At 36.4% G+C, this 25102-nt stretch overlaps 2 protein-coding genes across 2 annotated transcripts in view; both read right to left on the minus strand.

Annotated features, from left to right (window-relative positions):
- Positions 1-9276, minus strand: part of LOC134842127 (cullin-2-like) — a 170277-nt gene extending 161001 nt beyond the window's left edge. Inside the window, exon 1 of the mRNA XM_063858325.1 lies at positions 9266-9276. The gene's annotated coding sequence lies outside the window, so the exon portion shown is untranslated. The remainder of the gene's footprint in view (positions 1-9265) is intronic.
- On the minus strand, positions 2193-24114 carry LOC134842128 (uncharacterized). Its single transcript, XM_063858326.1, has 3 exons — positions 24092-24114; positions 3091-3840; positions 2193-2748 (listed from the first exon to the last, which is right to left on the minus strand). Exons 2-3 carry the CDS (start codon positions 3347-3349, stop codon positions 2357-2359), a joined length of 651 nt encoding a protein of 216 aa, XP_063714396.1. The 5' UTR covers positions 3350-3840; positions 24092-24114; the 3' UTR covers positions 2193-2356.
- Positions 24115-25102: the final 988 nt, after the last annotated feature.

Consider the following 25102-nt stretch of genomic DNA (forward strand, 5'->3'; position numbering starts at 1 on the left):
CTCGAATCACGCCGTTTCAATATTTTGTTCCGACCATTGAAAAGGGGAAGAACTTTATCTTCGAGTGCGTTTTAGTTTTTTTTTTCCATGCAAAATCAGGGGCCGTAAATAATCATCGGAACTGTTTCAGTGTTTTATCATATTAGAGCCCATCCAGTCACGACGCGAAAGATTTCAAAAAATTCAAACAGTTTTTCAAGAGTTGAGTAAACCCGGTTAGAATTTTTTGGAGTTTTAAGTAAAAAAATTTCCGAAGAAAATTATTCGACGATAACTACCGGTTTTTGTCGTTAAAGGGCAAAAAATTGTTCGAAAGCAAAAAATTGTTCGAAATTTGAATTATTGTTTACTACACTTGCAAAGCAAAGTGTATTTGTACGAACTTTCTTTTTCCCAACCTAAGTTGCAAATATTAGTTCCATTTTGGGGCAATTTTTTTAGATTTTTGATAGCATGCGCTTTGACATTTGATTAGAAAAGAGTTCCCTCAGCTGATGCATTTTTAATTCATCATATGAACTGAAAAAAAAGTTACTTGTTTCAAATTGCAGAACAATGATAAAAAGCTGATTATCAGAAATTTTCTAACTCATTATAACTAGCAATTTTTTAAATTGCATAATTTGTACATAATGTGGCCTTATGCTTTGCGATTTATTACATGCTAAATTGAGTCAATTCGTATTTGGTGCCACTTCTGCTGAACTGCATTGGCAATTTATGAGTATATGTATCTGCTTTATTCGATTTTTGGTTGTGTTCTCGCTAGTGTTTGCAAAGCGCAACTTAGCCGCTGTGTGAACAACTTAATGCTGTATCTTTTATAAGCGTTATGTTTGAACAATTTTGTGACATTGTTCAACGAATGAAAAGTTTCTCTATCCTTTGAAGTAACAAGTTCACAACTCTGTGTTAACTGTTAAAATGTATATGAACAAAGTGAAAACAAAATCGCATAAGCTATTCACTTTCAACTTTGTTTTTTTTTGAGATTTGATTTTCAATTTTCCTTCCAGCTGACGTCGAGTTCATTTCGAAATGAGTTGGAAATGACATTATCTAAAAAGTAAGGTTAAACTGCGTTCTGTTTCATTTGTGCGTCCCACGTTTTAAGGAGAAATGCACCAGAGTCAAAGAAAAATGTGTCTGAAGAAAATTTTTCAATGATAACTGCTGGTGTTTTTGTTAAACAGGCCAAAAATTGTTCAAAATTTGAGTTATTGTTTATTACGCTTGCGAAACAAAGTGTATTAGTACGAACTTTCTTTTTTCCAACCTAAGTCGCAATTGTTGGTGCCACTATTGGGGCAACTTTACAGATTTTTCATAGCATGTGCTTTGACATTTGATTAGTAAAAAGTTAACACAGCTGATGCATTTTTAATTCATCAAATGAACTGAAAAAAGTTATTTGTTTCAAACAGCAGTACAATGATAAAAAGCTCAATTTCAGAAAATCTTTAACTCACAGTATCTCGCAATTTTGTTGAAATGTTGAATTTTTACATATTTTGGCCTTATGTTTTCCAATTAATTACACGCTAAGTTGTGTTCTTTTGTATTTGGTGCTACTTTTGCTGCATCGCACTTGCAATTTGTTAGCATATGTAGCTGCGTTTTTGGTGGCTAACTTTTGGGCATTTGAAGCATCCGTGGCTGAGTGGTTCGTACGTGATACTCAAATTTGCTAGGTCGCAGATTCGAATCCGACACGTAGCCGAGTTTTTGCTAATTCGAGGCTTAATTCTACTTTTTTTTATTTCACTTGATTAGCTGCTTTTTGGTCGTGTTCTTGCAAGTGTTTGTGAAGCGCAGCTGCGCCTCTGTGTTAAAATGGGGCTAAACGCGCGTAAAAAAATGTTTTGATTTAATCAGACAGAACTGCCTGCCATAAAATAATAGTAAAGGGGGAACCTTTGGGAAAATAGGGCAACCAAAACGGGGGGACGGGGGTTTAGGGGGGCGTTTGACTCTTTTGCCGGGCTTCTGTGTAAAATGTGAATGGGGGAAACTGGAAAATATCCGCAGCCAGTTTCCTTTTTCTGAAAACCTTTTTTCCCAGCCAAATATAAACGATAAACGCTTAAATTCTTTTCTTTCTCGAGATCTTCCAAAAACTCGGGATTCTGCTAATCGTACTTGTTGGTAAAGAGTTTACAAGATATCATTAATTACAAATTAGTGTAGTGAGTTAATGCAAAATTTGTATGCAAATGTCATTAATTATTGTTAATTATTTTATGATAAAGTACCGAAAAATGTGGCCTTTATGCTGATAGTCTTTTCAATTTTTTTTTCATTCTTTATTGTTTTTATTTAATTTTTAATTAAGTTTTTATTTAGATTAGTTTAATGTTCAGAAAACAGTTAAGTCTTTGAATGCTATTGGACAAATTTTCGGCCCATAATACGAATAAATCTCTCGTTTCGGATTGCCTGTGACTTTTAAGTTTTCGTTTGCTGTGTTGAACAGATGGTGAACAAACGAGCATCGCGTCAGTTCATCCCAGTAACTTTCGCTTTTGTCTTGCTTAGTCCACATCATCTCTCGTCTGTTCCAAGTTGGTGTAATTGTATAGGAGGGAAGAATAGTGAGGTCTTTTGCGTTTATATTTGTTATCAGTGAAAGGTTGTACATCTTTTTGACTGCGTCTGTGAGTATGATTGGCCCAATATGATTGCGTTCGCCTTTTATTGGGTCGAATATTCGGTGCGTCATTTCCATGACAAGCCATGCAAGCCGATGACCTGAAAAGGTTTCTTTGTTAGTTAGCTGCAAACTTCTATCAAGCTTAACGATATTGTTTGGATATGTCTTTGCCTTATTATTGGCCCGAAGCTGTTATAAGAGTTCCAAAACTATATGGTGTGAGAATTCTGGATAATTTAATCTAAAGTTTTATTGTTTTTATACCCAATCGTAATTTTCACCAATGAGATGAAAAGAACTATTTTTTTTTTGTTGCCGCTTAATAAATAATGCACAAAAACACCCAAAACACAAAAAAAATTATTGAGTGAATTTTCAGCCATTGAAAGACTAACTATTATATAATACTTTATGGCCTAGAAGAAAAATTTGGGCTATACCTTTGCTCAAATGAAACTGGCTACTACTGATCTGGTATGAACCCTGTCGCTTAGTCGCCCCTGGCGGTTTCTTTTCAGTTCCCTCTGGCAGCTGACAGTCTTTCGGTTTCGGTTTATCATACATGGCGTTAATTGGAACGGTGTCTACAAACGAGTTCAGGTCTTTCAGAAATAAGACATCCAAATCGGCATAAAGCCCGCCATATTTGTACACTAAAGGGGAGCGAAGTAGGTCGCTGAGCCAGTTGCCGAGAAACATATCGGGTGCGTATTTGAAGTATCGTTCTATATCCTGTTCAAGAGGCGTGTTCGAAAAAAGTTCCTCAAAATGAATAGTATAAAAGCTTATTTTGTTTCTAAGTTTGTTCAGAATCTCACACAAGCCAGGATATTTGGATAATTTCAGAGAATCTGCTCTGGTAAGAACATTTACATGAAGTCCAGACTTTCTGGCCGCCGACTCGATAGCGCACAGCTGTCTTCCAGATAAGCTGAATCCTTTGGACTTGGGACTTGTATGCGTGAAGAAGATTTGCTTGTTAGTTAGCGAGTCGTGTGCTGTGAAGTTTCGCAATGTTAGATAACCATCACAGTCTATGATTTTATTTTTCAACGATGATTCTATTTCTCCGGTTGGCTTTGATTTGGAAGCAGGGAATTCAGTGTAATTTTTAGGAAAGTCAGTTGGATGGTTTCGTTGTTCTGTTATTGAATATCCTCGAAAAAGGTAAAAGTAAGCCGCAAACGCACCTGAAACAATTAATTTTTTAAACATGATTAAAAAACTAATAGTAAGTGAGTGCAAATTGGATACCCTAAGAGCATTGTTGCTTTGAAAATGTAAAATGATAAGTTTGATTAAAATGCCGATTAATTTTTTAAAATTTTAAAGTATAATAATCCAATATAATATTCGTCTAATTTTACTTAATTCGGAAGCGGTTCGCCAACAATATAATAGATCAGTTAAAGCAATTCCGAGCTGAAATGCCATTTCTTAAAAGTCTTGTTGAACTATGCCAAAAGATATCTCAAAAACAAGTTTTTGGAACAAACAAAAAGCAAATTTTGTTCGCTAGCGCGAAACATCAAAAAGTACCTATTTACACAAGTATAGATTGTGTTATAGTATGAATTTTATTTTTTTGCCAGCCTAAGTGGCAAATTTTTTTGCGATGCAATTGTTGCGGCAAAATGTGTTCATTTTGAAAGTTTTCATTTTGATCCAGTTATTAAGTACTGCCGATGCTAAGTATATTAACACAGACTATTATATTTATATAGCACTTTAGCTTCAAGGTATCATGGTTCTGTAGCGTAGAGGTAGGGAAGAAAACCAGCAGCAAAATAAGAGGGTTCGAACATCAGCAGGGTTGGAGGTTTTAGTGAACTTTTTCGTATACTAGTTATAATGCATCCGCTCTAAAATTGAGGCATGTTAATTGGTAAATTTCTTTTCAAATTGACTGGTACTGCTAATGCGTCAAAATTGGCTTGCGTCACTTAGCAATTATTTAGACTCATAATTGGCGTGCGTCACTTAGAAATTTTGCAGACTCAAAGTCTTACTCATTCAGTTTTTTCCAAGAGCGTTGTCGGTCATATTTTTGCTTGTGTATGCGAAGTGCAACTTCGCCTCTGTGTTAAAATTTAGTTTATTCGGTCGAAACAAAGGCCACAAATTCGGCGTGAAAAAATGTTGTGAACGAATAATTACTCAAATCTTAATGCAGATTTGTTTCCTAATACACGTGGAGTCAGCAGAAACTTTTCAGGGGGGGATTTTATAGAACCCATTCAAAGAGAGAAAGAGAGAGAGAGAGAGAGAGAGGAGAGAGAAAGAGAGAGAGAGAGAGAGAGAGAGAGAGAGAGAGAACAAGGCAAAGAACACTGCTTGTATCAAGGAGAAGCCGCGAATGTTCCGACTGCTTTTTAAGGTCTATGAAGCAGTAATAACTAGAAAAAGTTTATTTTTAATAAAGTAAAACGAAAAAAAAAATAAAATTGAGATTTTTTGTAAAAATCATCCACCCACACGCCATATAAAGTACAAAGTAATAGATTCAGCTCCTATTAACAAATCAGTTACGGCAATTAGGCTTCCTTTAACCAAATTGGGACAATTTCTAAGACGGATTAGATCTCCGCTTACGTATTAATAGCGCGAAATATATCGCGCGTTAATTGTCCCAAATTGGCCAAAATGGCAATCTTTTAACCCCCATAACTCTTTAAAAAATGATCCCAGCTACAATATCTTTTCAAATTCGAAATCAAGACATTTATACCTTTTGAATGCTATAAAAATTCCGTCAAAAATGGCTAATGAAAAATTCCGTTAAAATGGCTAATTAAAAATTCCGTTAAAAAATGGCTAATTAAAAATGGCTAATTAAATGGCTTATTAATTCGTATCGAAAGTCGGAACAATAAATACTAACTAATTCGCTAGCAAAAAATAAGATCATTAGTTGAGTAAATCAAATAAATGTCGCAAACGTAACGAATAAAATCAAGTGACGAGCAGTTGCTCCACTAATTATTTATCGTGGTTTAGCTATCATCACCCTACAGTCAGGTTTCTTGAGAAGTTATAAATGAAAAGAAAAGCTTCTTGAACCAAAGAAAACTGATGTCAGATCTAAACCTTGAGTGTTTGAACTGTCATCGAACTTTGATCAAACGCTCTTTCTTTCAGAAAATTCTTAAACATTGTTCAAAAAAATGAGAAATTATTCAGTTTTTGTTTAATTTTTTATTTTTGTGTTTTATCCTTCTACACACTACATTGTCCTAACCTGATTTTCCCAATCTAGATTATACTTGTGGAGTAGTGTCAAATTTTAACCCCGGTGATTTTGCAAAAAAATTACCACGGTAAAAGAAGCTTTTTTAAAATTGAGCCCTGGGTTGAAAATTTTAAAAAATTATATCAATATTTTTCAAACTTTAAAAAAATCGTCAAATCAAAAATAGCTACTTAAAAAATTGAAATTTGTCTGGAGAACAAACTAACCCTTATCAACATTTTCGTCACTTCTTCAGTTTTTGAAACAACAGCTTTAGGCACTGTTGAAAAAGTTTCGATTTTCTTTTTACCTGTTTTTTAGTATTTTGTAGATATTTTAGTTCCTGAATTTTTACCTAACGTACTTTTGCTAGTAAAAACAAATGTTTTTTTTCTTTATTGATTTTTTCAGCAAAATATGGTGGGGGAAGATTCGGAGACGGTATAGTGTCTCTGAAATTTAAGGCCATCTGACGTTTGTTTGAAAACTTCGTTGCCAGTATATCCAGGATATCTTTGCAAAGATTGCCATATCATTCACTGCAACTGATGTTTTGCTCTCACTAATATTATTGTTCCGACTTATAGAGTTGAAGCATGTGAATTTGTCTAATTATTAGGATGCGAGACGCTAAATACATCTCTTTGTGCTTTGCATAGTGCGTGGAGGGGTAGGTGAAACGAAGCTTTGCAAACTTTTCCTTTTTTATGTTTAAATTCGTTTTTCAACATTTTTTTCCAATTGAGCTTAAAAGCAGTCGAAACACTCAAGGCTTTGTCTTGGCTTAACAGTAGTCTTGTTTCCGTTTTTTGAGCATTTCAAATCTGATTGAAAGAAAATAATGTGCTGATTTTGGCCCAAATTTACACAATGTATTTTACCACCTGAAAATTTTTTTATTGTTGTTGAGCTCAAATCTAAAACAATTGTTGCTCCCTGATAGTTTATTTTTGTGAACCTTTGAGATTTTGAAAATGTTACTGTGACCAATTGAGATAATGAACGAGAAAAAAAATGAGATTTTCTTGGTCAAAATTTTACAAAAAGTGCCGAAGTGCTGAAAATTTTGGCAATTAAGGCTCTCAAGTTTTTGGAAGAGCTATGAAAAACAAGTTTTTTACCTGAAAAAAAGGATTCATTTTCTTTTTCATGGAAGTCCGCTTCTTGTATCAAAATCCTAAATCCGAGTCTGATTCCACAAATAACAACAATTTTTGTTGCGACTGAATGAATTTGATTATTTGATTTCTTGCTGTCACGAAAAGATGCGGGATTGTAAACCTCCAGAAACGTTCCAGCAATTCAACGAAAACGAGTCAGTCATAGGATTGTATTATGGCGCTTGCAATTAGCAAGCTTTTTCGAAGCGGATTACAGACATTTTGTCGCGTTAATAACTAGTTTAACAAAATCAGTGATACATATGATGCTGCTATGAGATGCGCAAGTTCATGCTCAATTTCATGAAATTGCTCATTCTCAAAAAATGCAAGTTTTCACGAAAATTCAAATTAACTTCTGGGTGATACTAGTTACTTCAGATCAGTTTCAGGTGGAGTTACAAAATCAGTTTTTTTTGGCTCAACTGTTGTCTTCTCAAAGATTGTCAGCTTTGTTTCCATTTCGTGAATTTGTTCAGTTGCGAATTTGATTTTCAAATGTCTTTCTTGGCTTGTTTGCCTAAAATTGTTGCATAGCAATAACAGTTTTTATGCAAGTGTTTTGGATTAAGTTTTTTATTTCGATTTTTTTGAGACGCTTTGGAAAATTTAATCACTTTTTGCAATTTTTTTTTCAAAAACTTTTCTTTTAATGATTTTCAAAAAAAGTTATCTATAAAAAAACAGCCTAGTTTTTTGTGTGCCTGCATACTCTCTTAGTGTCTTTTTGCTGTAGCCCTTTGTCTACAGCCTTCGAAAAAGTCGGTGGGGAATATTTCACAAATGTTTTTTTTTTTCGTTTTCTCAAAACCTACCTACCAAATCTGAAATTTTAATTTCAATGAATAGAATAAAATATCAAACTACGGCCCTCAAAAATGTGGAAAAATTTTCTACAGTCTTTTGAATCTTGTTTATTTTTTCTCAAAAAAAAATCATCTCCCAAACATGAGGTTGTGGGCTCAAGGGAGATAACGGGTAGTTGGGTGCTCCCCTGCTTTAGCGGCCACTGTCAAAAATTTTTACACAAAAATTAACGTCCTTGAAAAAATCATTTTTTTTGAGCTTTTTCTTTCTACGAAAAATACCTTCCCATATCTGAGATTTTGGGTTCAATCCAGAAAACGGGTTATGGAAATGGAAGTTTGTTTGCATACGCAACTACGCCCAAATTTTTCTGACACAAGAAATTATGGCTATCGGAAAAGTCAAATGTTTGATGCTTTGAACTTTTTTTTTGAAAACTTTTGACTTTTCTCAAGAAAAAACTGCCAACTCTGAGATAATGGGTTTAACAGACAGAACAAATTTTGAAAAACTTTGTGCAAAAACTGCAAGTTTCAGAAATTTAGTATACAAATTATTGTATTTTTGTGTATCTTGTTTTTTTTTAATTTTTCAAACTTCACTTTTCTCGATAACTATCCTGCCTTTTTATAGGTTTAATTTATACAACAGGTTGTTAAAAGCTTACTTTTACAATTTACTCAGCCCGGTTTCTTTTAGAAAGAAGTTGTGGCTTTCAAACAAGTAAAATGTTCAAGTTTCGACCGTTTTTTGAAGTTTCTTTACTCTACTCGACAACTACCCTGCCAATTCTCACGTTATGTTTTCAATCGAGAAACCCGATTTTGGGAATCTTCTCTACTTTACCCAGCACGACCTGCTTTTAGCAAAAAAAGTTACGGATTTCAGAAAGTCAAGTTTTTGAAATTAGACCGTTTTTTAGAAACTTTTTGAGTTTTTTTAAAAACTACCCTATCAAACCTGAGATGAAAATTTCAATCGTTAAGAAGCGGTTGCGCCGCGAGTTTTTGCTCCTCTTTATTTTTGCAAGAGAAAGGTTTGGTCTTTGGGAGAATTGTAAAAATCTTAAAAACTTTTTTTCTTCTCGCTTATTTTGGTAGAGAAATAATTATGGTTTTGGGCAAAGTCCAATTTTTTGAAATTACGCATTTCGTCTCGCATCAAAATAACAAATTCAAAAAACATCAAACACGTACCTCTAGCTTTAGCTGAGTCCTAGGTGTCCTTGATCGAGACACGAAAACTTTGGTTATAGGCCAGCCGAAAAGTTACGTGACATTAAAAAAATTAGCATGATTTTCGTAACTGTTATATAATTGTTACAAAACTTATTTTCGGCCGGTTGATGCTTCGGCTGGTTTATATACCACCTTGTTTTCCAAAGATCTAAGCTTTTCCTGTATGCGACGAGGTATCGCGTTTAATAAGTTGGCGCTTTAAAATCAAACTTACCTAAAATTGTCAGTAGTGTTTTGGTGTTTAGTGCTTTGGTACTTTGAGAAATCAACATCGACCAGGTTTGCAAGAAACTGCGACTTTTGATGTTTTAGTAACTAATCTAAAGTCAGGAAGTAAAAACAAAACAAAATTAACATACAATCGCAGATAAACGATAGAGGAATGCACTAAAAATGAGCTAACTAAGTCCAAACTAAGCAGTTGAGTTTAAAAATGAAAATATATCTTTTGGATCTCGTTTTTTACTGCAACTACTGCAATTGAATTTTTGACAGATATAAAGAAAAAAAATAGCTTGTAAGGATCTAACTGGCTTCAAGCTGAAGATTTGTTTTGAAGGTTATCATTGGGCAGTATTTCGTAGCCAGTAAAAGTGTTCTTGTCGTAAACATCTATGCGTAAACACGAAAAGTTACACTTTTGGACTCTAAACGTTGATTTGGGTAGCTAAAGACTGGCATATTTTCGGAAAAACATTAATTAAAACAAATGAATAGATTGGTGGGCCCGGTGTTAAAATCAGCCAACTAACTTTGATAATTTGCTTGCTTACTGACGAGTGAAGGAATCAACAAAAAGCTGTTTCGGCGAAAGTTTCGAAAAGTTGATGCATAGTTACAACAAAAACTCATGTTGTCCTAAAATTTTTTCCAGTGGGCTTGCATAAATAGCTCAGATGGAATTGGATAGCTATCTCACAGAGTCATTTTTGATAGAGTACACCGTATGTTTATTCGAATCTGTTTTGTGACAGATCGTATGTTTGACACATTTCAATCGGATAAGTTCCTGTAACTTCTAAGTCCAATATTGGTCCAACATTTTTTTCTAGATAATCTCAGAGTGAGCTGATTGCGAACAACCAGCAGGTTTTTAAATAATTTTGTAAAAATTAGTTATGGAATAAGATTGGATTGTAATAAATACTTCACAATCACATTTAAAGATATAAAGAGTGAAACAATAATACAAGTAGAATTACGAATGTGTCACACCCATCCAGTGATTAATAAAGCGTTTTTAATTTTAAATAATTATTTTTTGAAAATTCATTCGACCTGGCTGAGATGTGTTTTCTTCATTTCATGTTCACATTAGGTTCTACAAGTTGTTGTAGTCTTCTGTACCGGTGTAAAGTAGTGTTTTTCCAGGTTTGATGCTTGATTCGATGTGCAGTAGTTGTTCAATGTGTAATGCTTCACGTGAGGCGAGTAATCGCAGCCTTTTTAAAAGGCGACATTTCGCACCAAGCGTTAATTTGCCCCAAGTGTCGATTCGTAGCAAGCTTCAAATCGCAGCACGATTAACTGCTAAAATTGGGGATTAAAAAACGTGGCAAATAGAGCAAAATCTTTTGCGGTGTTTGTGAGGGGATTAAAAAACAACGAGCGATCAAAATTTTCTTTTAAGCGCAAATTTTGAAATAAATACCAAATTAAAATGAATTAACAGTAAAGATAAGAGTAATTCGGCGTTAGTAGTATCTAAAATACTTTTGTTTCGATTCATTCAATTTAATTTCTTCTTGCAAATCAACATCTTTATTGATAACATTATGCGTTCAAACTTTGTCATGAGCGAGCGAGGAAAACAGCAACTTGTTTACGCTGGAGAAACTTTGAAACTAAACCGCCACATTAAAATAAGAGATAAATCCAGCTAGCGATGTGTGAAGAGACCGTGTAAAGCTTCTGTTGCGACCGTCACAGATGAAATAGTCGGCACATCTGGAGAACATGTTCACGAAAATGTTCCATGCGAGAAAGAATTAAAAAAGTGAAAAAAAATTTTGAAAATTTTGACACGTTTTAAAACTGTGAAATTTTAGGGTTAATCGTGCTATCAAGCAGAAAGTAAAAACAACATTGGAGCCTTTGAGGATCCTTTACGCAAAAAACGCTAGGGATATTAGTCTCGAAACGTTTGTTAACACACCTAAGTACAAGTCATTCTCAAGAACTATTTTCAATGGAGTGACTCGGATGCTTTTTTCATTTCACTCAGGCCAATTGGCGCAAAATTCAAGAGATTGGATTAGCACCAGTGTATCGAGAAGATAAAAAAACACGCATGCTTCTAAAGTAATTCAATGATTTGGCTTTGATACCTGAGCTCGACTTTAAAATCGGCACGAATGCTTTGTGTTCTGAAATTTCCGACTAAAGTGACGTGCACCCCTTATTTGATTGAGTCAATTACTTCGAATCAAATTGGTTAGGAACTATCTTCCGAGGACGCAGAGGGGTTAGGCAATTCACTATTTCTCTCTGAAACCAGTTCAAAAACACACAAAAAATGGAAGACAGAAAACCAAAAATTCAGTGGAGTGATGGCACAGGGCCTTCCAAATGGGGACGGGGTGTGCTCACCCCACCATTCACAAATTTATACAATTCCTAAGAAAAGAACAAAGTCTGTCGGAGAAAGTGCCGCCAAGGTGGCAAAATACAAAAAAATTCAAGCCAGATTAGTTGAGTTTCTTAAACATTATAGTAACAAAACTAATCTCAAGCGACTTGAGTTCCACTGATGCAATTTCAATTTTTTGTTCTTTTGTTCTTCAATTTAAGTCTTCAATCTAATTTCTTTTGATCTGATCAAAGCTTTTACCGCTCCTAATTGTCACTTGCTACGGGTAGTAGCGTCCTACGAATAGTCGCTTTTTACAAATGCTACGAATGATTGCTTGAAATGAGTTGTCGCGTTTGAAGAGTTGTCGCCATGTCAATGCTTCACGCTGCCAGATAGTGTAATGATAGGTTTATACGAGTTTCCTCTGAAAAGTAGATCATATAACAGTGCTCGGACGGTCCGCGTGGGAATCCGAAGTGAGGTAGAAAAACTGTTATGGTTTTTCGAGAAGACTGGGTTGTTATTGTTTCTTTCAATAGCATGATCCTCAGCTCAATCATACTGAATCCTCAATATTGAAGTAACATTTAGTGGTTTAGTCCCAACAAAAACGTCCACACTGCCTTCAGTGGATCAATCTAGTTTCCTCTTATGACGCTTAAAAATATATTTGGAAACATTCATACTGCTCTTTGGGTTAAATTAATTTCTAGTATGAAGTATTAGGTGCTTTTTTGGTAAAAATTTGCGGGAGTTTGTTATTTTTTAAGCGTTATTCACACTGAAGCTTCTCATGGTAAAATTTGTTCTGACTGTTTCATTTATGATTGACCACGAATGGTTGGGCTGCTTGTAGAGCACATTTAGAAGGCCAAGGGTGAGTGGGACTTTTGAGGGGTGATCGAAGAAAGGGGATTGTTCAAACTCAATTTTTTTAAATTTTATTTTGTATCTTTGATTTGGCTAGGACATTAAGAGTCTATTTAATTATATTTTTTATCTTTTCTTTATTGTTCGTGGGCTTCGATCTGAGGTTACTTGTTATAGATCTTGATAGCTTACGCTTACTCCAAAAGAAAACAAGTAGCACAGAATGTTCCGAGCATAGGTTTTAAAAAAAGTACAAGATAAAGTTTTTTTTTCAAATTAGTTTTTCTGCATGTGGTGATAAAAAAGTCTGAAGTAAAACTATATTTTAGGCATATTTGACATTCATAGTGATACAAGCAAATTAAAAAACAAACGTTTTTTTTTTTGAAAACTGACTAGAAGTTTTTAGGGCTTAAATTTCTCCTAATTAAGCTGTTGTAATCCTGTTCGCTTGCTTTATTTGCTCGAATTAGGACAAAAAATCAAAAATTTCGAACATTTTTCTCGACACCGGGAAAACTTTTTTGAAATTTTAAAATGTCGTTCAAACCGCGGCTGAAAGGGCTTTAATATGATATGTCACTCAACCCAGTCCGATGATTAATTCTGGTAGCTGGTTTTGCGTAGAAAACAAAAAAAAACAACGAAAACACATCCGAATACAAAGTTCTTCCGCATTTTCAATGGTCGGAACAAAATAGGTGTGATTCGACAATATTTTTTCGGTCTAAATATGAGAGCTGTCCTGCTACCCTGCTACATGTCATTATCTTGTGGGGTTAGAAATAGGCTGATGCGGTTATTTTTTGGTCATTCCTGATGAAATGTGTGAAGATGTTGAAGATAATGCATACAAAATGAAGGTATTTTCACAATTTTAGCAACTAAAAGTTTCATCCAAGCATTGGAATTTATGGACTGTTATGCAGATCGGTTTCAATCAATTTATTGGATTTCTCTTATTACAATGCGAATGTTTTATTTCGATTAGAAAATTTCATGCAATTTTGCCTGTAAATCTTGAAGGCAAGTAGTTTCTTGGTTCGGAGAAGACACAGTTGGGGAATAAATTAGTATTTTTTAGGGATTCGTGACAAAGAATAGACAGTAATTGTGTTATTTTTGCTTCGGTTAAATATGTAGTAGCACAAAGAGTGCTCAGTTGATTTCCCTGTTGTGGGAATCGTGTTCAAAGGGGTGACTTGATTTTTTATTTAAGTAATATACTCAGTGGTTATGTTTCAAGCGGTAGTGATTGTCATACCTCAGTGTATGAACTTCTGATTCTAGAATTCGATTGGATCGACAAACTTATATTCTAATGCGAAACGAGATAAGACAACTAGTTGGAACCAATGTTAATTCTTGGTCTGACCGATCATCCGGTCGCTTTTTGAGAGAAGATATCTCAAGGTCGATTAACCAGCCATATGTATGGTTATAACATACATTAACATAAAACATGTATAGAAATATATATATATATCTAGGTTTTGTCGGTCCATACTGGATGACATTCCCCCTTGAGACAAAAATAATAAATTCGAATTGAGTTTTAGGGTCCACGTGGGACCGTTGTACTTTTTTGAGTTTTTAGAGTCCCCGTGGGACTTTTGAGTGTTTGATCATTTTCCTTCCTTTGATGGTTCTTCCTCTTGTTTGTTATGTTCCTCGTCATCCTGCAATTCATTCTCATCAATCTTTTGTTTCTTCTCGTTTTCTTTGATAAGTAGGATTTCGTTGTTGTTGTCTGCCATGTCTTCGTCAGTTGGTGACGTCAGGTCCACCACTTCGGTGTGTTTGGTGCCGTGTTTTGGACTGATAGCTTCGATAAATTTTCAGCAGGCTTGATATTGTGGGGTTTTGTCTATAAAACCCAACTCTTGAATTAGAGTCTTTAAACTCGGGTATTCTGATTTTGGTTGCTCGGGTGGCGAATCAATCTCAAAGCGAAACTCTTTTGTTTTCCCGCTGCCCTCACTTATTGTGTTTATTGGAATGGCATTGCCAAATGCATTTGTCAGCGCCGATTGTCTATTTCGTGTAGATTTTCTTTGTGGTTCTGGTGGTGTTGGTGGTGTTCCTTTCTTATTTTGGCGTTTTGGCGAAGGTGCTATATCCTCCGAAGATGTGGTGGAGTGGTTGTCGTCCGAATGGCTTGATGAATTCTCAAGTGTTGTTGTTGTTGTTGTTGTTGTTGTTGTTGCTGTTGTTGTTGTTGTTGTTGTTGTTGTGAGTTTCTGATTCGGCACCTCCGTCTGTAACGTCATCCCTCTAGTTTGGGGTTTTGCTGGTGGTCGTCCCCCAGTTCTTTTTCCAATAGCCTTTGCCTTTCTCTTTGTTGGGCTGCTTGTTTGTTGACCTGATTGTTTTTTCGTTATTTTCGCTGGCAAACCCGTGTTTTCGTCTTCCTCGAACATTGCTTGTTGCGGCGCGTTGGGGTTTTCAATATCTAAAAAATGTAGACATGGTCCAGTTCTCCGTGCGGATTTATACGCAACATAATCACTAAGTCGAAAAGGTCTACAAGGCCCGTAAATTAGGGGGTTCGGTATAAAAGCTGTTCCGCTGTTTCTTAATAACCTTGGTTGTTTTCCGAAAGTTTGTACCCAAGCGGTGTATGGATTATATGTCAAAATGTTCCCATCAACTGTTTTAAATCTTTGTTCGAAGGTTTTTGGGTTCTTCACTTTCGTTGCTACCCTAATTGTTTTCCGAGCCACCCGCTCAATACGTTTCTTAGTGTGTGCGTCTATTGTTCTCTGTAACCCTTTGTATCTTACATTAAGCTTATCTTTTGCTATGTCTATAACTTTAAGACCTGCACTTGTTTTCTGTGATGTCGGAGAATTTTGAAGTTTCTGTGGCATTTGTGGACTTGTTTTTTTTTCTTCTGAATGGACACCTCACCTTCTGACTATTTCTGGAGATCATGCATGATCTCAGCGGGTAGAGGCGGTTTTGTTAAGTTCTTTCTATCTAAACATGCATGTTTTGCGTTTTCCCAATTCAAATTATTCGGTGTACTGCTTGTTGCGATTTTTGATAACGGAGTGTTTGGTTTTCGGCCCATTTAGGCCTCAAACGGTGAAATTTTTGTGACGCCGTGCGGTGTAATTTGCAATGTTTTCATTATTTCTGCTACATGCGAAGCTAGCTTGTATGGTGTGTTTGTTTTATCAATTCTCATTATCGCCAACCTGCGTTTTAATGTTTGTATTATTCGTTCCACGACCCCTATTGCCCTGTGATTGTCTACCGGTGCAAAAAGTAGTTTTATATTATTTGAGTTAAAAAGTTGAAATTTCTTTGCTCTGAATGTTCGAGCTTGGTCGGATCTTAATCTGCGTGGTTAAGTGTTGGCTCGTGTTGGAAATATAACGCTGCATAAACTTAATAGCGATGTCTGCTGTCGTGTTGGAAACATTTTTTGCTGTGTGAAATTTTGACCATTTATCTATGGCAACAACGATATAAGCATCTTTAATTAATTCATCGGGGAGGGGTCCTGCGAAACCTAATTGAACTTCTTCGTTAGGTTCTACTGCCGGCTCCGTAAGACATGAATGTTTTTTTCCTATGATGGGTTTTAAGTTTTTACCTTGTTCCGTACACTGCTTGCAGTTCTGTGCCATGTGGACAACGAATCTGTGTATGTGCGGAAACCAGACATTTTTCATAGATCCAACATGGCTGCCGATCCAGGATGGGTTAAGTGCAGACTATCAAGAACTGTTTGTCGCAATTGAGTTGGTATTACTATCCTCTCGTCAATTAGTAGACAGTCTTCGCGGACGTGGAGCCGATTTCTAATTTTGTGCCAATAGGGTCCATACTAAGTTTTTATGGCCTCCCAATCTCTTTTCTCAACGCAATTGATGAGTGGGCGGAGGTTCCGATCATTTTTCGTTGCCGCGGCAATGAATCGTACTCCCAGCACCTTTTGAAGTTTCTCTCTGAACAGTGGGGTGTCTTCCTCGGTTTCTGTAGTCATCGTGGAGCTTTACCACCACTCCTTCAAAGATCAGCTCATGACTGGCCTCGAGTGACGTGTTCTTCGTCATAGTTGGGGGTGCCTCGTTGTGAATTATCTTCTCCTGTATAATCTTTGTTGGGTCCACGCGGCTCACCCAGATTTCATTGTCCGATTTCTGTTCCCCGGACAGGTTTGTTTGTGTGGCCGTAGAAATGATTTTGGTCTCGGTTTGTTAGAGTTTTGATTCCTTTGGGTCGGCGATTTTTTTTGTCTCGGTCTTCTTTTGCGCCGTCTGGTTGGTCTGTTGTGTTTCCGTATTATCGCTAAAAACGATTTTTGGAAAATTGGGCTTCTTCCGGGTTGCCTCGGCTTTTTGAATGAGTTCTCTTGCATCCTGTACTTGCGTGACACTTTCAGTGTGAGATTGTTTCTTTGAACAGAGTTTCTTTCATTTCGCGGGTGGTTTTTTGTGCCATCGTGGATCAAAAAGGCTTTCCTCGCTGTCCGACAATCCTTGCCACCGATTAGTCGATTCAATGTTTTGTTGTTTGAGGCTTTTCAGCGGGTCTGTGCTCTTGAGTTCTGAGGGGATGAAACCTCTCTTGAATCCACGCGTTTCTGATCGTCTATTCATTTCGCAGTGAATAAGCTGGACGGTTTTTTGAACTGGTTCGAATGTTTCAATAGCGTGACAGAGAGCTGACTGTTTGTTGACGATTTTCAAATGAGAGAGAAATCGAATTCCAGTTCGCAATTGACCGTGAGTGGAATGCTTGGAATGTTCGTTTGTTACTTGAGTGTTTGATACCGCTTCTAATAACCCTTTGTTTTTCGCGCGTTTTTTGATCAGTTCATACGGTGCTTTGTTTTGATTGGCTAGATTATTTAGAATGACGTTGTCAATCAATTCGACGTTGTTTATGAATGCATTAATTGATGCAACATCAAGTTCCTCATCATACTGGCTGGGGGGTATGGCTAATTCAACTGGATTTCGGGACATATAGTCTATCAATCCCATTTTATTTCCCGCAAGATGTTTGATATCAAAATGAAATGGTATTAATCTATCAATCCACCGTGTTAACCTACTCTGACTCGTTTTTGATCTTTCACTTGCATTGAGAGCGCTGATTAAAGCTTGGTGATCTGTAATGACGGTAAAATGTTTTCCATACAGATAAAATTTGAAATGTTCGATTGCCCAAACTACTCCTAATAATTCGAGTTCCTTTACGGAATATTTTTCCTCGAGAGAGATTAAGAAACGTGATGCGTACGCTATAGCTATCCAACCCTGTGGTGAATTTTGTTGTAACGCTGCCCCTAAACCTGTGTTAGATGCGTCACAAACTATGCGAGTTTCTAAGTGCTGATCAAAATGTTTATTTTGATATTTTGAGTGATTGCAGCTACCAATTTTAGTATGTTTTTGAAAGCTGTGTTATGTTCCGTGGACCACTCGAGGGGTTTTTTCTTTTCTGTGTATTTTAGCAATGGACAGAGTGCAGCAGCTGCTTGTGCTAAATTTGGTATATAACGTGTGAGGTGGTGTATTGACCCCATAAAGCTTTTTAGTTGTTTAAATGTCTTTGGTGCTGATAGTTTTTCTATTGCTTCGGTTTTCTTGTTGTGCCTTCGCTATTAATGTTGAATTCTAACCACTTAATTTGTTTGCAAGAAAACTTACACTTCTCAAATGAAATCGCAAGATTTTCTTCAACTAATTTGTCCAACACTGCTTTCAGCTTCTGTTGATTTAGTTCGGTAGAGCCTTTCGTAACTATCAGTATATCATCTAATTATGCATATGTGTTTGTGCCATTTGTCAATGTTAGATCAATGGCTTTTTGGAATTTGGCTGGCATATCCGTGGGGCCGTAAAATCCGGTTGGGAATTGATATGTTCCTGTTGCATTGCCACCGATTAAGCTGAAATTGCACTGTTCACGTGTTTTCTGATCCAGCGGGATTTGAGAGTATGCATAACGAAGATCAAGTTTTGAAAACAACATCTGTTTTCTTTTGTCTGATTTTACCACTTGTGCAATGTTATCTAGTAATAGATCAATATTAGGCATTTGATATTTATTTTTATGAATAAATTTTTTGATTTTCTTTGAATCCAACGCAAGTTTGACTGTTTGATGTTTTTTTACAGTGATGACAATCGGACTGATGAATTGTCTATCCGAACACTTATCCAATTTGATAATGTGTTTCTGATCAATCAGTTTGTTCAGTTCTACCTCCACACGTTCTTGTAAATGAATCGGAATGCGGGGCGACCTTTTGTTGTATCGGAACGAATTCATTAATAAATTGTGTTTTCATTGTATGTTTCTTGGATTTTCCAATACGTACGCACAGTTGTGCGAAATTTTCTTCGACAAATTGTTCAATTGCTGGATCGAATTCTTCCTGTTCTCGTATGGCATGTACGTTTTGTTTTTGTTGTTCTTGGATTACTTTGAATCAGCAATAATAAAAAATTGATCTGATTTTGTCTTTAATTTGACCATGTGTCCGTTTAAGTCGTCCTCTGCTAGTGTTCTTGTGTTTTTAATCTCGAATGATTCTGCGATTGCCATTACCGAAAAAATATCTATTTGATAATTCTCGTTGCTGGAAGAAAATTCGGCAAATGCCACTGGATCGTTTTCGGTTTCGAGACTCTCCGTCTCTAGCTCCTCCTGTTGATCTGTATTTTCCAGATAGTTTACTTGTGTGGAACGGCAAACTTTAGCGAAATGACCCGTTTGGCGCATTTGGCACAAATTTTATCTTTGGCGGGACAAGACTGTATGTGGTTTTGATTATATTGATTTCAGCATTTGTAACACTGTTTTTGACTACCTGTATTGGTATTTCTCTGTTGTCCTCTGTTGTTTTGTGATCTAAATGTGAACGGTCGTCCTCGAGATCCTCGTCCTCTTTGTGTGTTTTGATTGCTAGAGTAGTTTGCACGACCCCGCGTGTTTATGTAGTTAACCGGTTCTTGTTTTAGCGTAATTTGTTGTCCTCCGAAAAGATTGATTTTCATAGTACGACTATGTTCAATTCGTTTTTCTCTACGTATAGCATATTCAAATGCGTCTTTTGGGGTCCTGGTTTGTGCTAACAATTCTTCAGCTATTTTATCATTGTTCATGTGTGCGGTGAACATGTCTCGAACCCATTCATCCTCACGATCTTCGCAATCCGCACGTGATGCTAGTTCCACGAGGTCTGATTGAAATTGTTCTAAACTCTCTGTTTACTTTTGCTTTCGACAGATGAAATTGTACCTTTAAAAAGCGATTATTCGAGTTGTTACAAAAATAACCTCGAGAGTTGTCATTAGTTCTTGTGAGGAAACAGTGTGTAGTTCCAAATAGGATCTTTTTTGTTGTATTTGTCTTTGTCCTTCTGCTCCTAAGCATAAGAAAATATAAATGCGTACTTTTGCGTCGGCTTCCTCCCATCTGAATGAATTACAAAGTACTCCTTTCTCTCGTGCTTTTATTACGTGATTCTCCCAACTAACGCTTTTCTCTTGGTTTCTGATTTCTCTATTCTTCCTTTGTGCATCAGTTTCTCCTGTGATTTCAATCTCGTACACTGGTTCCGGAGGTTCAACTAGTGCTGGTCGCGCTCTCAAAAGTTTTCGTACTTCTATTCCATCTTTCGCAAATATGGCCGTTTCCATTATTGCTGCCCACTTAGACCACTCTAGTGGTGGTTCAACAGATGCCTTCTCCCAGAACGGGTTTATTTTGAGTGGGTTTTTTAAGAATCCTGCTGGCTGCGCCATGTCATACCTCAGTGTATGAACTTCTGATTCTAGAATCCGAATGGATCGACAAACTTATATTCTAATGCGAAATGTTTCAAGCGGTAGTGATGTTCAATAACTTAGGGTCGACTTACTGAATCCATTTGCAAGGGGGGGGGGAGAGCACTATGGGGATAGAATTGCGCTAAAAAGATCAGCGGATAGGACGATTGTGTGCTCGGCTATTGTGTGCAATGACACCTGAGTGCCTTTTATGGTGTATGTTAGACCTAGGAAGAAGAGTTAAGTGTAGAGGATGCTCATAGACTGATAACGATAGTTTCTTGACAATGATATGTCGGGTAGAAAGGGCTCCATTTAATATTGATGCCACATGATATGGACATCTCTCTCTAGATTTCTTTTGACGCTAAATTTTCGGATATTAGTGACCATTCAGAAGTAGGCTTTCATCGGAATTGCAATTCAACTGGTGAAAAGTTTATAACGCTATTTTTGTTGAATCCTATGTCTTCTATCATAGTTTTTAGTGCAATTCCATTATCTGTTAAATTTTTATCTAATGGCATTACACCCAGCTTCCTTTTAATAGTCTGAATAAATCTTTCTACTAAGCCACATTCACGATGGTAACCTACTGGGCAAAATATGTCATTAGTTCCTGTAGAATTTCGAAAAGATTTTACGGCGTTCTTTCAATTCCAGAATATTGATTTGTCCTGATTGATATCGGAATTGAGTAAATTGAAATGAAATTAAAAAAAAAAATTCAACAGTTTTTAGGCTCCGGTTGTTTCAGTTAGCATGGTTGACGAAAATTAAGAATAATGGTCGATAGCAACAAGATATAAATTTGACCTCGAGACCCATCCGATAGCGGTCCTGCATAATCGAGTTGGATTTACTGATTTGCTACTTTCAAAAATGGAAGAGGTTTCGACGAGCTAAAATTGTTTATCGGTTTTAAATTCTTACCAAACAGAGTCCTTTTTTTGCGGTCTTTGCACATACTGGCAATATCACGATTAGTCCTTGGCCATCAGATGTATTGCGCTGCGCATCTACCAATGCTTCCTGGCCAGGGTGGGATCGGTATTATCTCGTCATGATTCCTCTCTGAAGACATTTGGGTTGGCAATGCGGTCGTCTATGATAACACAGCCGTCTACTATGGCTGCCGAACTCCAAAATGACTTTTTGTATGGGTATTTTTTGGAAAATCCTTAGTGGCCTTCATTGAGGATGGCCTGTTTCATGAGTCTTCAGTTCGCTTTGTTTTTCTTTATCCGTCGGTTCGTTTTCTTTTTTATCTAAGATTTCGTGGGGACTGGATTGGGAAACGTGGGGTCTATTGTACCCCTATTGCTCCTTGAAAATCCAAACCTAGTTAACATCTCGTTCTCTTTTAGGACATCGGGAATTTGCTGATTTCATTTTCTATGCTAAAAATGATATAGCTGCGACGAGAGTTCCGAATAGTTCTCTCGGTTTGTGATTGTAGTCTACGCATGATATGTCAAACTGAAAAGAAGATTTAGGGTACAATTTTACAGTTTTGCGTTCCTGAAAAGGAGATCTGCATTATGTTTTTTTTCAATTGACGCTGGACTTCCTGTATCCTTAGTTGCATTAAAAAAATGAAATTTTTACTCTTAGGTAACATGAAGTTTAGTTTTTCCTGAAGCGGAATTAATTACGTCGAGTTTTTTCAAACAAAGTTTTCTTTGGGACTTGTATGATGTGCGTAGGAGGAGGTGAATTTTCCTACTGTGAGATGTAGATGATGATTTGGTGGGTTTTTAGGTCGGTGTTTTTTATTCTGATATTTTCAGTACTCCGAATTCAGACTCACTATCTGACGTGATAAAATTGTTTTCGTCCTCTCTGTAGAACCTGACTCATTATATACATTTTTCACAATTTTAGTTGAATTGCAACATCTCGCAAAGTGTGCCTTCTTGTTTGAAGGTTTCTATATTGCGCTTCTCGCAGGGCATGACGGTTTGTGGTTTGGGGAATAGTCTTTTCCAGAAAATAACAAGCTTTCCGGTTGTTGGATGATCTGTTCGGTTTCTCGTTAGATGAGTTCTGATTTTGTGCTCGGTAATTTTTTGTACCGAATGGTTTTTTTCGAACTGATAAGGTAGGTTCCTGTTTACCGTGATCGAAGAATTGGAATTTTGATAAGATGAGTTTTGGTTTATATTTTTTCTAAGCTGATTTCATGAGTTTGACGCTGTTGCGTAACTTGTTTCCTGTGAAAATTCGGATCTGAGGGTTTCCTTTGGAGTATTTCCGGGCGAATACAAGAATCTTTTTGGATATCATTGACTTTCATTTTTGCGATAAATATCTCTCGTATATCCCCTTTTTCAACTTCCACTGACCAACCACATATAGCAGGTTGACCTGAGAGTCTAAGGAAGAATGATTCCGGAGCTTCCAGGTCTGCCCGGTTGGTGTTGTAGAAGTGCATGCGTTCTACTATGAAGTTTTTCTCCTTTTTAAATAAGCGTTCGCATTGGGTGTAGAACTTCTTAAAATGGATAGCGATAGAATAGTGTTCAGGAAACTTTGGAGAAAAGGTTTCTTTCCTTCTGTCCCTAAAGAGAAGAATAAACGTAATTTTACTCTGTGGTCCGCTTCGTGATAGAATACATTTTGCCCTTGCTTGGGGTTTTTCTTTCCTCGCTCTGCGTTAATTCCGTTTACTTTTCCACTTTCTTCTTGGTCTCTGGCGACCCTGTTGTCCCGTTCTGTGGCGTTTTCTGACTCTGGTATTTTTTTTGGTCTGGGAGGGGCTTCATCAAAAACCACAGCTGTGTCTGCTAAGAAATCTTTGGGATTGCTGAAAAGAATTGGTCGATTCAGATTTCCCACGTAAGAGCTGGATCTGGGGATGGCATGGGCCAAAAAACAGATACCCCTAAAAAATTCAGTTCGTTCCTAGTGGGTCAAAACTGCTGGCTGGGCCATGTGAAATACCAACCTATCTATCGGTTAAACTAACTAACTTAACTAAGTATCGTAATTGCGAATTGAATTGGATAATTGAGAATTAGTTACTTGTTTAAACACAGTTTGACAAAAACTGACAACCGACAAATGCTTGACAACAGGGTTCAAAGAGTGATAAAATTCACACATTTAGTGTGGTTTGTACAGGATACCAGTCCCGGCCTTGAATGACTAAATGATACTCTAATTGAATTTACGCTTAAACACAGTAGGTTACGCTAGACATGACCGTCTACGCCGTACCACAGATATCAACTTTTTTCTATGCTTTTCAACAATGATCTGACTGCAAACCTGTAGTCAAAAAAACTACCCTATCAAACCTGAGATGAAAACTTCAATCGTTAAGAAGCGGTTGTGCCGCGAGTTTTTGATCTTTTTTATTTTTGCATGAAAAGATTATGTCTTTGAGAAAATTGTAAAAATCTCAAAAACTTTTAATCTTCTCACTTATTTTGGTAGAGAAACAATTATGGTTTTGGGCAAAGTCCAATTTTTTGAAATTACGCATTTCGTCTCGCATCAAATTAAACATCAAACACGTACCTCTAGCTTTAGCTGAGTCCTAGGTGTCCTTGATCGAGACACGAAAACTTTGGTTATAGGCCTGCCGAAAAGTTACGTGACATTAAAGAAATTTGCATGACTTTCGTAACTATTATCTGACTTTGCGTATTTTCGGCCGGTTGAAGATTCGGCTGGTTTATATACCACTTTGTTTTCCAGAGATCTAAGCTTTTCCTGTGTGCCACGAGCTATCGCGCTTAATAAAATAGCGCTATAAAAACAAACTTACCTAAAGTCGTCAGTAGTGTTTTGGTGTTTCGCACTCTGAGAAATTAACATAGACCAGGTTTGCAAGAAACTGCGTCTTTTGATGTTTTAGTAATCAATCTAAAGTCAGGAAATAAATACAAAACAAAATTAACATACAATCGCAGAGAAACGATAGAGGAATGTACTAAAAATGAGCTAACTAAGTCCAAACTAAGCAGTTGAGTTTTTTACTGCAACTACTGCAATTGAATTTTTGTTAGATATAAAGAAAAAAAATAGCTTGTAAGGATCTAACTGGCTTCAAGCTGAAGATTTGTTTTGAAGGTTATCATTGGGCAGTAATTCGTAGCCAGTAAAAGTGTTCTTGTCGTAGAAACATCTATGCGTAAACACAAAAATTTTCGGAAAAACATCAGTTAAAACAAATAAATAGATTGGTGGGCCCGGTGTTAAAATCAGCCAATTAACTTTGATAATTTGCTTGCTTACTGACGAGTGAAGGAATCAACAAAAAGCTGTTTTGGCGAAAGTTTCGAAAAATTGATGCATAGTTACAACAAAAACTCATGTTGTCCTAAATTTTTTTGCAGTGGGCTTGCATAAATAGCTCAGATGGAATTGGATAGCTATCTCACAGAGTCATTTTTGATAGAGTACACCGTATGTTTATTCGAATCTGTTTTGTGACAGATCGTATGTTTGACACATTTCAATCGGATAAGTTCCTGTAACTTCTAAGTCCAATATAAGTCCAACATTTTTTTTTAGATAATCTCAGAGTGAGCTGATTGCAAACAACCAGCAGGTTTTTAAATAATTTTGTAAAAATTAGTTATGGAATAAGATTGGATTGTAATAAATACTTCACAATCATAATTAAAAATATAAAGAGTGAAATAATAATACAACTAGAATTACGAACGTGTCACACCCATCCAGTGATTAAAAAAGCGTTTTTAATTTTAAATTTTTATTTTTGAAAATTCATTTGACGTGGCTGAGATGTGTTTTCTTCATTTCCTGTTAACAT

The sequence above is a fragment of the Symsagittifera roscoffensis genome, chromosome 3, assembly GCF_963678635.1.
Source record: "Symsagittifera roscoffensis chromosome 3, txSymRosc1.1, whole genome shotgun sequence".
NCBI lineage: Eukaryota > Metazoa > Xenacoelomorpha > Acoela > Convolutidae > Symsagittifera > Symsagittifera roscoffensis.

Excerpts from the sequence above, each read along its gene's own strand:
- LOC134842128 (XM_063858326.1), bottom strand. The coding sequence starts at position 3,349 with ATGTTTCTCGGCAACTGGCTCAGCGACCTACTTCGCTCCCCTTTAGTG. Across the intron at positions 2,749-3,090 it reads CCAGTTTCATTTGAGCAAAG|GTCATCGGCTTGCATGGCTT; the intron begins GTATAGCCCAAA and ends AAACCTTTTCAG.